The 13,327-nt window shown below is 34.2% G+C and overlaps 1 protein-coding gene across 8 annotated transcripts in view; it reads right to left on the bottom strand.

The window, feature by feature from the left end:
• MPDZ (multiple PDZ domain crumbs cell polarity complex component) overlaps nt 1–13,327 on the bottom strand; it is a 158,119-nt gene that overhangs the window by 82,064 nt on the left and 62,728 nt on the right. For all 8 annotated transcript variants that reach the window (XR_009211026.1, XM_058431233.1, XM_032137900.2 and 5 more), the window contains 7 exons: nt 13,166–13,275; nt 10,213–10,359; nt 9,206–9,370; nt 7,193–7,378; nt 5,861–6,070; nt 3,324–3,440; nt 488–655 (listed from right to left, as the gene is read on the bottom strand). Coding sequence is in view for 7 of the 8 variants with exons in the window: in XM_058431233.1 (XP_058287216.1) it covers nt 488–655; nt 3,324–3,440; nt 5,861–6,070; nt 7,193–7,378; nt 9,206–9,370; nt 10,213–10,359; nt 13,166–13,275 (1,103 nt within the window). In the remaining variant the exon portion in view is untranslated. The remainder of the gene's footprint in view (nt 1–487; nt 656–3,323; nt 3,441–5,860; nt 6,071–7,192; nt 7,379–9,205; nt 9,371–10,212; nt 10,360–13,165; nt 13,276–13,327) is intronic.

The raw sequence follows: 13,327 nt of genomic DNA, 5'->3' as shown, positions 1-13,327 counted from the left end.
TTTTTACGTAAAGTATTCTTTGGCATCATTTTGTATAAAAACATATGACAGCATTAAGTTTAACTTAGCTAGTAAATGTTAAATTAATGCAAGAAATATTTTACTATCCAACTTTGCATAGAAGTCAGTTTTAAAACCATTAAGAAAATAAAGTTAATCTTGTAATTTTTCCAAAGTAGACACTGCTAAAACACAACTTGAGAAATATATGTTAATTTTTTCTTTCTGACATGCAAACCCTAATCAAAGCTTTGAGCCTCTGTGTCTATCATTCTCAGACACTAAATTTAAATAGTTTCTAGTAATCTGAAAGCTATCCAACCAACATTAGCTAAATGAAATTGTACTGTAATCCAACAATGAATCCACAACTGGAGAAACATAATGTCTCCAATATGTTATTCCCACAACTCCCCATAAGGACTGACCTCTGGAAAATTATACACAAGACTTTCCTATAAAAGAAAAATTGGCTTTTCCTTTGTACCTTAGGAGGAGATGATGGAAGGGAAGAACCGTAGTTCAGGCCATCACCACAAGAACTGCCATGAAGTGATAAAACAGAGGCTTGAGTAGAGTAGATGCTGTCATTTTCAGGAGAGTATTGAGACTCAAATGTGGATTCATCAACCAAGTCAGCATCATTTGTGCCCACCTAGAAACAAAACAATAATATCAGTTGGGAATTCTGTTCTATTACATATATGACAAACAATCTCCACTTGAGACTAAAAGGCAAACTGGTATCATTCTTTTATCTATTATATTTTCTATATGCCCTCTTCACCCTCATCAGACACTGCTAATGCAGCAGAACAAGGATAAATAGCCCACCTACAGCAGAAAGTGCTGGCATACAAGGTTATTTTATTTCATCAATAAAAGGGCTAAAGGCAACAATTAACAAAGGGCCTGGATCAAGTCTAAGTTTAAACAGTTCCATAGTTAAGAAAAATATTTACTTTCTTCCAGTTCCCATGCCCAACTCTTATAATTTTATAACAAAATTGTGTCATAATTTTTCCTAGTCAGCTAAAATAAACTGTTGTTCAATGAGGCAGCTAGGCAATTATACATTTGTAAGCCACACTAAAACTATATATTTTGTTTAAATTATCTTGAACTAGATTTTAAAACCATTCAAGTTGCAGAAACCAAAAAGAAAATCTGTGATTTCATGCTAAAATTATACTAACAAACAAGGGGCCTAATTATGATCTGGTTATGGTGAAGCTTTAAGTTATAAAGTTGTTAGAAAACTCATAAAGAGTGAGATAGAGAATTTCACTACATATTCTCTAATAATCCTATTGCTGCCTTCTGTCACAGAACCAAGATTAATATTTAAATTATGATGAGCTTGAAGTTCTTTTTGCAGTTCACCCAAAGTCATACCTGAGAATAGGCAGAACTGACATATATACTACCTTTCTCTGATATTACCAGCATTTTCTGTCTATCTTGGCAAAATTCCATATGTTCTATTTTTTTTGTAATTTCAACTTAGTATTTACCCAGGTGAAGTTAGAAGAATGATAACATTATATCAGGTCATATTCTTACAAAAAACTATTAAAAATACCTGTGGGCCATTTTGAAGTGATTTTTCTCTTCAAATATATTTCATAGGCCTAATAGTATATTTTAAATACATGTGCAAATTCACTAGTGAGTCACTATGTGGAGGTTTACCCTTACAAATATACATAACATACAACAATCTAGATAGTATTAACTAAGCCTTGTGTCATAGATTACAATACATATTTAAGTAACATTAATGAAAGAATACCTCAATATAATTTGTATGTATATTGCTGATATCTTAGGATCTTAGGAGAGATATTAACAATCAATTCATTTATTTACTGTAGAGATAAAACACTAAGACTCAAAGAAATTGAGTGACCAGTCTAAGATTACTTAGCTGGCTAAGGAGAAGACCCAGGACTCATATTACCATTATAAGACGCCAAGCTCACATAAAAGTGGAACTAATCTTTCTTTTGACTGGTATCCATTTAAGGAGGTTCAAGGAAGCCATGTAAATGCTAGAGAGAATATTATTTTGTCGGGTACTTTAGAAATAATTATATGTAGTATTTGTATCCTACGACATTTCAAAAAGTATTTGCTACGGCTGGGTACTATTTACACCACAGTACCGTACGCAATTCGTTGTATATACTAAGCTATCTAGTTTTGAAGTGCCAACATAATACCCACGGAGGGCAGGGCCATAAGTTACCTGGTATGTTAAGTACTACAGTGCAAAATTATTGCATTTACTATAACATATACCAAAACTTTTCAAATGGCTATTTCAAAAGCTTGCAATTTAAAGATATTGGCAAAAGGAATTCTCTCCCCCAAAATTAGAATCAGCAAAATGTATATATAGTCAAAGAAATAATTCACTCTGTTTTAAAGCAAGATGTGCGCAGTTGTAAACACATAATGAAGAATTTAACAGGTTTTAAACCTTTCTCCAGTCTAATGAAAGTAAAACAAGTATTTAAAAAGCAAGTATATTCCTTTTTAGCAACAGTGCACAATGTTTGCCCCACAAAAAACGTTGAGTAAGGAACCTAGCTCTAATAGTAGGGGTAACGTGAACAGGGTGTACAATTTGTTGTATTTATATTGAGTAAATGTCATATGTATATTTATGCCTAGTATTTAGTTTTATCCTTTAGTTATTGATATAGCATTGTACCATCTACCAGAAAAAAGTTTCTTAAGGGCAGAGTGGCTCCAAATACTTTTATTCCAATGGATACCATTTTAAACATCAAAAATTTAATTTATAATTTTTCTGGTAAATCAGTATATTTATATATATGTATTTATAGAAAACATGGGGTTTACCTTTCCTTAAAACTGTGGTGTTCTTAATAACTGAACCAATTTATATGATTTTCACACTATTAATATCTAATGGAAAAAACATACCTATTACCTCATTAAACACAGCCAAAACAGTGATTTGTGACTTAATATTGAGCACAGTTAAAGAATGCCTAGAGATATCTAAGCGTGAAATTGAAGCAAACAAATGCTCCATCAACTTTAGATATGGCACAAAGATTAATTCTACAAACTGCTACAATGCAATGTTAATTAAGTTTTCCTCACAAATGTTTTTCATATTATGGTTTTTCTTCCCATTTTCAACTGTGAGAAGTAAATTGGAGAAAACATGTTTATCTTTCCAAATATAATAATGAACAAAGAAAATAAGAGACTTCTTCAGAATATTTTGAAAGGCAAAGTAAGACACATAAGGTTTCTGAAAGAAAGCTTGGTAAGTCATAGCCACTAACCAGAGCCAAGTCAGCCCTGAAGAGGGGTTTGTCAGCCAGCCCTTCTTCCTCACAGGAGTGTGGTGGGTAGAGAAAGGAATCCTCCTTAGCAGAAACATAACCTTCTTCTGGTGAAAGCTGCAGGGAAAAATGGTATTCATGGAAAAGAGAGAGAACAGCAAAGAAGAAGGAAAATGGAAAAGAAGAGTAAAGGTAGGAAAAGTAAGGGGGGCAGGAAGAGAAAGAAATTGGAAAGTTTTCAAACGATATGACTTCAATATAGAACGGTAAGTATGCAATCTGATATTCATATTTGACATTCATTTGATAAGACACAATGAGGATTATTTATTCTAATATAAAAATCATCTGTTGGATGAGAATCTCTACTAATTTTTCATTCTTCTTATAACATTTTTTTAAATGAATGATTTTTTTAATATTCTAATAATCTTCCAGTTATTTTTATCTGCAAAATATTCTGGTCAAACAATGACTTCCTAATATAGAAATGAAGCAACTTTTAGGTATTAAGAAATAAAAGAAGTTGCAGAAAAACAAAATATTAAAAAGAAATATCAACTTCTGTCATCCCTTACAAGAATATTATTTTAAAGAATCCGATTTACTTGAAAAGGAATGGTAGTGAACTCTGTGGGAATTCAATTTAGCATGGCTTATAAAACAAAACAAAACAAAACCCAAATCTCTACATGTCCACAGTCTGCTTAACTTGCAATTTAGAGATATTATATCGCAAACTTGGTCACATTGACAGAAAAGCTAACATATTTATTCCACTCTCAGCTGAAATGGGCTAAAATATTTAGATAATCAGCCTGCCTATATCACCTGGCATCAGCAAAACATACAGAAGAAGCATTATAGGGGAATAAAACTGTTTTTCTTCTTTGCCCATACATGTGAACTTAATATTTATTAAGCCTCACTTTGGGTAGTAGAGGTATTTATCGTATGTTGCAATGCATACTGAATTTAAAATATCAAATACTGTCATAAAAGAAATTTATTTTGTAACTATACAGAAAAAAAAAAGACTGCTTCTGAATAGCTGGTATGGTTTCATCTTAAGGACAGTAAAAATAAAAGGTATATTGAGTCATGTTTGCCATTTCTCTCTGTCCAACAGAAAGATCAGAACCAAATTTATAATCCAATCTTAATAAATAGGTAGAGTCCCTAATAGCCTATCTTTATTCTTACATTCCTGTCCATAGTGCTCTTTTGTCATAATTTTTACAAGCCTGGTTCGATTTCAGATTGGATTAATGTATTCTCCAATCATCCTGCCCTCCTCCTTCTCTTTCTTTTTTCATAAATATATTTTAACAGGCTACTGAAATTATTTGTGGACTAAAAAGTGGTGCATAAAACTGACACTTAAAATACATTAACAAAGCTTACTGCTTTAACAATTCTTTCACAAAAATCAACAAACCCATATTACTACTTATGAAACTATATTCATGTGTTTGCATTTTCTTAAAAAAACGTGTATCTGCCTTTTCACTTCAAACTATATTCATGTACTGGAAAAAAACCCATAAATATTGAGAACATCTCCAAAATTTAACTGCAATACAATGACAGGTGCCATGTTGCAATCACTACATTTAATACAACATACTGCTTTATGTAGCACGGATTCATAAAGTTGTTTCTATTATTACAGTAATTTATGATTTGGGAGCTATTCCCTGCCAGGAGAGCCACAAACTGATGAACCCATTTTGGAAAGTTTAATTTCCTGCTCTGCAGTAATTAGACAGCAAATGTGTTGAAGTCAACTGAATTTAGCAACTTGAAGCCACTCTGACAGAGATTCTACTTTAACCCACTGTGATTAAAGATTTTATTGTTAGTTAATGCTATTAATTTTTCTAATACCCCACTACATTGGTATAGATATTATAAGCCATATTCATTTGAAAATATTTGATTTTGCACTAATCATGACCTTATTATCAAATATAAAATGTCAAGGCTGGGTGCGGTGGCTCACACCTGTATTTCTAGCACTTTGGGAGGCTGAGGTGGGGGGATCATTTGAGGTCAGGAGTTCAAGACCAGCCTGGCCAACATGGTGAAATTTCGTCTCCACTAAAAATACAAAAATTAGTCAGGCATGGTCGTGGCTGTAGTCCCAGCAACTCAGGAGGTCTCAGGAGGCAGGAGAATCACTTCAACCTAGGAGGTGGAGATTGCAGGGAACTGAGATTTCGCCACTGCACTCCAGCCTGAGCAACAGAGCAAGACTCCATCAATCAATCAATCAATCAATCAATCAATCAATGTCAAAAGTGAACCAAAGACCAATAAGTTAGAAGTTTGTTTATAAACTTCCTGGCTATTTTCTTTCCTTTTTTTTTTTAAATATTACTCAAAACTAAATCTTTATATGAATGGAGCTAGTAATCACGTTGATGAAAAGTACTAAAAGTCACGATTCAATCATGAGAACACCTAAAGCGAAAAGTAGACCTATGAACCATTTTACTTGTAAATATGAACGGAAGCAATAAAATCTGAATTCTTACGGGTAAAGGCTTAGCAACTCCTATTCTCACAGTTCCTGATGGTGCTCCCTTCAGTGCTTCTACAGCTTCCTCAAGACTGCTGTTTTCCAAGTTAACATCATTTACAAACATGAGTCGGTCACCAGGAAGAAGTCGTCCATCCTTTTCAGCAATGCCGCCAGGCACCAAAGAACGAATTATAATCACAGTGCTTGCTGGATCAATTGGATCCTGACAGAAGGCAAAAGGAAAGAGGAGTCAGCTCATTTTACAAAGAAAATTCTTCTACAGGTCGTCCACTCTAAATTGTAACGAATGAGTGTCTCAAGTGCCTTTAAAAATTTTCATGCCAAAAAGAATCCATACAAAATTTCTAATTATTTAGACAAAAGCTATCTCCATTTTAGAGGGTTTAGGAAGACGTCACCTTAAACAATGGCACCCTCACTTCCTAATGTTCCTGAGTAGACCTCTTAAATTGTACAGATAACTTTAAAATTATAATTTTAACTTTGATAAGTTATCAAATTTTGTAACTATTGCTGGAGGCCAGATGTTGGGTATATTAATTATTAACAAAAGCCTTTGTTAAATAGGGTGTTACTGTACGGAACATCAACTCACTACTAGATGTAAGTGCACCAAAGGTAGGACCCATCCTTTTGAAATAAAGGAGCAGAGAGCGAGGCCATGAAGTATGTGGTAGTGAAGTATTTTCAGACACACAGCAACCTTAATATTTTAACAAGGCTCCAGAGTCAGGCCCTATGAACACAACTTCCTGGAGTCATCCAAGGTGGCTTTCTGATCTAGTGTAAGTAAGGAACACCAGCTGCACGCTTATCAGATAGGCTTTACCATCTCCTCCCTTAGCAAAGAATGCAATGCAAGCAGGGACAGGAGGCCAACTTGACCAATTTAAGTATATTCATAAATTTAGTCAAATGATTGGAACAGCAGAAATATTAACTGGAATATCAGATTATAAATTAGCATTCATGTTATAGACAAAAGAAATACCTACTTCTTTATGACTTACCATTAAAATATGAGTCATCAAATAAGCACATGGAAATAAAAATAACATAAACACTCCCCAAATAACAAAAAAACACCCACTATGATATTCCTAAAATGTATCTTCCAATTCCAAGAGATGAAATAAAAATAGCTCAATGAACTCAACGTTAAAAGAAATCCTTTATGATAATCAATGAATCCTATAAATCACTATTTTGAAAGACTAACTAGAAAAAAGAAAACGTCTTTGATGGTTATAAACTATCATCATCTGCTTTTTCTTCGATAGCAACAACATGCCTTTAAAAACTGTTAAAAGTAGTATATACTTACCTGATAATCTAAAATGCTAAAACCAAGTCCTTTGCTCCCTTTCTCCAGCTCTATGTGCTGAATGCCAGCCTCCCACATGGCCAAAGGTGCTTGAACCTCCTCTGTACTCTGACCCGCATCAGTCATCACCAGCACTGGATCCTCTGTCTCTGATGACCCGATGAACTCACCTAGATCTACATGAGGCTGGATAACATCAGACAGCTCTTATTTCAGAGGCATTACATTAGCTGACACACATACCAATGCTACAAGAAAAGGGATATTCCCAGCATCTGTCCAAACAAAACATCCTCAAACAAGAGTAGCAACAGCTTGTCATGAAACCTTTAGGAATTAAGGTAGTAATTATTGAAAGTCGTTAAAAAGGAAGAAATACCTAAGTTTTAACAAACATTAAAAATATGTGATTCAAAGGTCTGTGAAAATATGCAATGGTTATATCTTGACAGCAGGATTGTGCTTGACTGTCACTTTTTTCATCAGTGTTTCAATCATCTCTAGTCAGAAAAATTGTAAAGCTATTTTGATATTAAATAAAGGAATTCTTATGATAAATAAAAACAAGAGAAAATGGATAAATGCAAAAGTTCTATACTCTATCCAAATAAGAATTCTAACATGCTGCGACTTGTGCATATGGTTATTTCATTAACAAATTAAAATACACAGTGGCAAAACATAAGATTTGAAATCAGATTTGCCCCCAGCTTGAAGCAGCTTGAATATTTAAAATCTGAGTTACATTGAGCAATATTCATAACCTGGGCCCCAGAGTTACCCATCTCATAGAATTTCCTGAAGACTAAATGAAGTAACATTTATAAAGCATCTGACAGAAATAGGGATTCAAAATGTTAGGTTAATATAGGTTAAATCAACTTTGTTCATCTGTATGAACATAAAGAAAGATGTGTTTATGAGGATGAAATTCTAGTTTGTACAATATCTTTGCTTCTAATCAATCATTGCACAGCCTAGGACCACAGATGCAAATGACACCCATTTGCTTTACTGTAATAATCCCATTATACACATAAAAACATGTATGGATATATATAGGGTGCCAGACTTTGAGTGCTATAAAATTTGGAATTATGTTTCTTGTTCTACCCTATTCTAATCACTCATATGAATATTAAACTATGCATTTTATTCTTCAAAATTTTCAAAATTATTCCATTGTACTGATTCATTGAATATAATATAAATCAACTCCTAACATCATCTCTCAATATACCTTAAATGAGATTTGACTAGACCACAAATTATGCAAAGTCCTAATCTTAACTTTAGGTATGTATTGTGTATCCTCAGAAAAGCTGATTAGCTCCATTTCTTGACATCATGATATGAATGAATGAAAAATAATAAACAAACAGGAAAATGTGAGCTCCTGAATGTCACAGAGAATTATCTGACATGTATCACTATGGGCCAAATTTATTGTATTTTAAAAGGATAGTATGCAAACAAGTAAGACCTATCCACACAGAAATGCTGTGTCCACCCATATTTTAGCCATTCACTAAGTGGTAACTGTGTGCCAGGCAGAGTTGGGTAGGTTATTTAAAAATATTTTTTTTTACCACATATGTACTATGTACACACTATATACTTCAGTTTTCTCTTATGCAAATGGAGACGAATATGAGCATCTACTTCATAGAAATATTGCAAGTAAATTAAACAAGTATGTAGTGTGCATTAACATCTAACATGATTACATAACCTTATTTAACCTTCAGGGCAACTTTTTGAGACAGGCATCATGACTTACATTTTACCAAGGAGAAAACTGAGGTTCAGAAAGATGAAGTGATTTGCCCAATTTCCCGCAGCTAGTGTCAAGTCTGATTCAAATCCAGATTTGTCTGACTTTAAATTCTATCCTCCAAGCCATGGGCTATGTGAGTAAATCAAATACCAAATTGAAAAATGCTTAAAAATTTTTAAGCCATTTAGCCTTTCCATTATATATGTAGGTTAGCCTCATGTATGCAAATCTGATACCTTTTCTGTTAGCTCAATATCACATAAGTCCAGGCTATCCAATTCCGATTGGGTCGTGGGTGGCACAGTTCGACGACAGCACACCATTGTCACTTCTATAGGCAGTTCTTTTAAGATATTCACCACATCTTGGTGATTTTCCCCAAGTAAAGTTATGCCATTTACCTGTGAAAAAAGATACATTGTCCAAGAAACAACACTTCATAATATGAACATTCTTTTGAACATAATTTTTTTATTAAATATAAATTTTACTATAGTCATTACCATAGTTTACTGTGCTCAGAACTATAGTGAGACCTGTGGAAATACCATCTAAATTTATGCGCAAGTTTCGAGTATTGTTGGAATTGAAGCTTCTAAAGCACTCAAAGAAAAACCACTAGCTTTCATCTATGTTTGATCTGCCAGTGTAGTGGTCTGGAAAAAAGAGACAATAAAAATATTTCCAAAGAATGAAAGGGACAAGAAGAAGAATATTATAAAACTGTGACATTTTGTATAAAGTAAAAAAAAAAAAATTGGACAACGACATATCGTATGCTAGTGTGTTTTAAAAAGTGAGGGAAAATAATATATTCAAACTTTCTTATTTATGCATTAAAAATACTGGGAGATTACAAAGAAGCAAATGTATTAGTAGTTACCTAATGAAGGGTGATGAGAACTGGATGAATAGGGACAGGAAGGAGACCCTTTTCCATTCTTTATCTTTGTATTCTCTGTGAGTTTAAACATGTGAATGCATTACTTAGGCTAAAAATTAAATAAATGTTAAAAAAAATTTTCAAAGACTGTTTTTATAGTTTTCTGAACCTAAATAAAAAATGGCATGGAATTAGTTCTAAAGCTAAATGTACACACAGATACAAAATTTCTGCTTTGGGTTGTTTTTATCTGTAGATTTCTCTCAAGAGAATAAAATGAGAATTTATTCACCACATAAGCCTCCTGCAAACTTTTCCATGTCTTATTTAAGGAGGAGAAGGAACCGCATAGCTCCTTACTTCCAATAGCTCGTCTCCACTGAAAAGCTTCCCGCTGTGTCCAACAGGACCCTCTGGTAGAACAGATCGGATAAAATGATGTCCCACTGTTGCTTCCAGGCTTATCCCCAATCCACTGTTCTCACTAAACTTGCTCACATGGGCCACCTGAAAAGAAAAAAAAAAAAATCACCACAATTTTTATATTCTTTCTTTTTATTTCTACTCATGCACACATTTTATGTTTTGTTTACCAAAAAGTGGTCATCTTTCTCATAAAGCTTCAAAAACCATATTGTAAAACTGCAAAGCTTTGGGGCTTTTCCTTTGAAAGAGTACTGGTGTCTTTTGATTTCACGAACTTACAAACTGAAAGGAAGCAGTGAGCTGCAAGCTCCCATTACATAGGTCTCATCTGTTTCTCATAAATAGGTACAATTTCTCTCCTTGTTTCCCAAGTAGAAAAACGAGGTTCAGAAAAGTTACCATGACCAGAGTTGCACAGCTAGAAAAGGGTTTGAATCTAAACAAAGAACCTAGAACCACATTCCTGGTTTTATGCTGTATCCAGAGACAATGGTCTTTAAAAATGATCAAAGCTTAAAACAAAAGAATGAACTTCCAATTTCCTACTGTTACATTAAATGAGGAAGAATGTTAGAAAGCTGTTCATTTTCACACAGAATCCAATAAATATAATATTAAAACCAGAAGGTATGCCAAAGACGATCTACTTTATCCCTTTTATTTTATACTTAAGGAAACTGAGGGATAAAAGGACTAAAAAAAGTTTCATTAAAAAGAGCTCTTTCAAATTTTAATGATAACGTGCAGAAGTCAGTTTCAGAAGCGATACCATCTGACTTTGAAATCTAATACTGGATGAAATCCTTCTCACCCCTGAAAACCCAATTTAGACATCACTTCCCCTGAGAATGTCCCATCCAATAATGTCCATTGGTCAGTCCCGTTACACTACTTCCCTTACGATTTCATTTATGCTGTATCGCTACATAGCAAACAATTTGAAGTCAGATCTATGTCTTATTACCTTTATCTGACCATGGCCCATAAATAACTTAGTCCTTTTTCATTTATCGTACACTTCTGCCCTTGACAGATTAGTAGGAATGCCACCAAGAAAGCATGAGCACAAAGGGCAGTTAAAAGTTCAGTCTTTGGATAGAGAAAATGTATATACACCATGGAATACTACACAGCCATAAAAAAGAATTAGTTCATGTCCTTTGCAGGGACATGGATGAAGCTAGAAGCCATCACTCTCAGCAAACTAACACAGCAACAGAAAACCAAACACCATATGTTCTCATTCATAAGTGGGAGTTGAACAATGAGAACACAAGGACACAGGGAGGGAAACATCACACACTAGGGCCTGTAGGGGGGTGGGGACAAGGGGAGGGAGAGCATTAGGATAAACACCTAATGCATGCGGGCCTTAAAACCTAGATGATGGGTTGATAGGTGCAGCAAACCACCATGGCCATGTATACCTATGTAACAAACCTGCACATTCTGCACATGTATCCTAGAACTTAAAGTAAAATTAAAAAAAAAAAGTTCAGTCTGAGCTCTGATGCCTACAACAAAATGGCTAGTCAAAGGGTCTCCTTCATTATTCAATTACCACCCGAAGGACTGCAGTCTCAGTTATGCACAACTGCCACATTAACCCTATCCCTCCATGAAAATAATTTCTGACGTTTCATGTTAACCACTGTTAAGATGGACCTTAGTGTATTTTTCCTTCAGTCAATTTAAAATGGTAGTAACAGCTATACTTACTCAATTCATATTTGACTGTTAATCATTTTGAATGTTTTTTTAAAAAAAAGATTATAGCAAGGTGCAGTGGTGTATGCCTGTAATCCCAGCAATTTGGGAGGCTGAGGCAGGCAGACTGCTGGAGTCTAGAAGTTCGAGACCAGCCTGGGCAACATGGCAAAACCCAGTCTCTACAAAAAATACAAAAATCAGTCGGGCGTGGTGCCGCATGTCTGTAGTCCAAGCTACTCGGAAGGCTGAGACAGGAGAGTAGTTTGAGCCCTGGTGGTCAAGGCTGCAGTGAGCCATGACTGCACCACTGCACTCCAGCCTGGGTGACAGAGCGAGACCTTGTCTCAAAAAAAAAGAAAAGAAAAAAAGATGATTATGGTCATGAGGACTAAATGAAATACTAAGAACACTGCTGCTTGGCACAAAGTATGCTATAAACGCTAGTTATTAATATACGTCATCTGTTGTATCTTCTCCCTTCTAGTCCAGAGGTATATAAATATTACAAGAAATATGAAAAATTCTACCTAACATAGTATTTTATTTTTTCTTTTGAAATCCGTGAAATTTGCTGGTATGGTATGTATCTTAAGATTGATAATTTATATCAATTTTGTTAGACCTCCTTTTGGGATGGTAGATCACAATGGCTATGCTAGATATACAGGCTATTAATAAACATAAAACATTCACCACAGCATAAGTGGTATGAAAAAAAGTATGCAGAATTAACCTCTTCAGGAAGGTAAATACATAGGAGGGGAAAAGAAAGAGTAGAAAAGAGTCCTTTTACAATTCTGTTCGTAAGTCATGATAAATTTTGTTTTATTTTTAAATAAACTCATTCTATTTTGATTCTTTCTATAAATCATAGGTTTAAAAATCAGAAAAACCCTTCCTTGTGTCTATATTATTCATACTATTACTGGAAATATTAAAATACTGATAAAATACAAGCTTCAAAACTTCCATCCCATTTATTTCAGTTCTTTTGTTACTATATACCCTTCTCCAAACTAAATTTTTTTTATTACCTGGGTCACCACATTTAGGTTGTCTAAAAAGGGCCTGTACATTTGATTCTTCTCTGGAACTCTAATGATTGCCTCTGTTATTCCCTCGAACTGCCTGCTCAAATACAGTTACAAGTTAGAAAATTATAGGTCAGCTAACCTACCACTATTTCATAGTTAATTCCCATAATCCTTTGCCATTTTGTCAGCAGGGCAGCTTCTTGTTTTTGTGCATCTTCTATTTCTTCTATCTCAGCTGACAGTAATGGATACCCTGAAACAGTCAAGGCAATTAAGTTAGCAGCAAACTACAAAAATCTCCACAT

This window comes from Hylobates moloch, unplaced genomic scaffold (genome assembly GCF_009828535.3).
Source record: "Hylobates moloch isolate HMO894 unplaced genomic scaffold, HMol_V3 SCAFFOLD_19, whole genome shotgun sequence".
Lineage (NCBI taxonomy): Eukaryota > Metazoa > Chordata > Mammalia > Primates > Hylobatidae > Hylobates > Hylobates moloch.
This window is presented reverse-complemented; position numbering and strand designations above follow the sequence as displayed.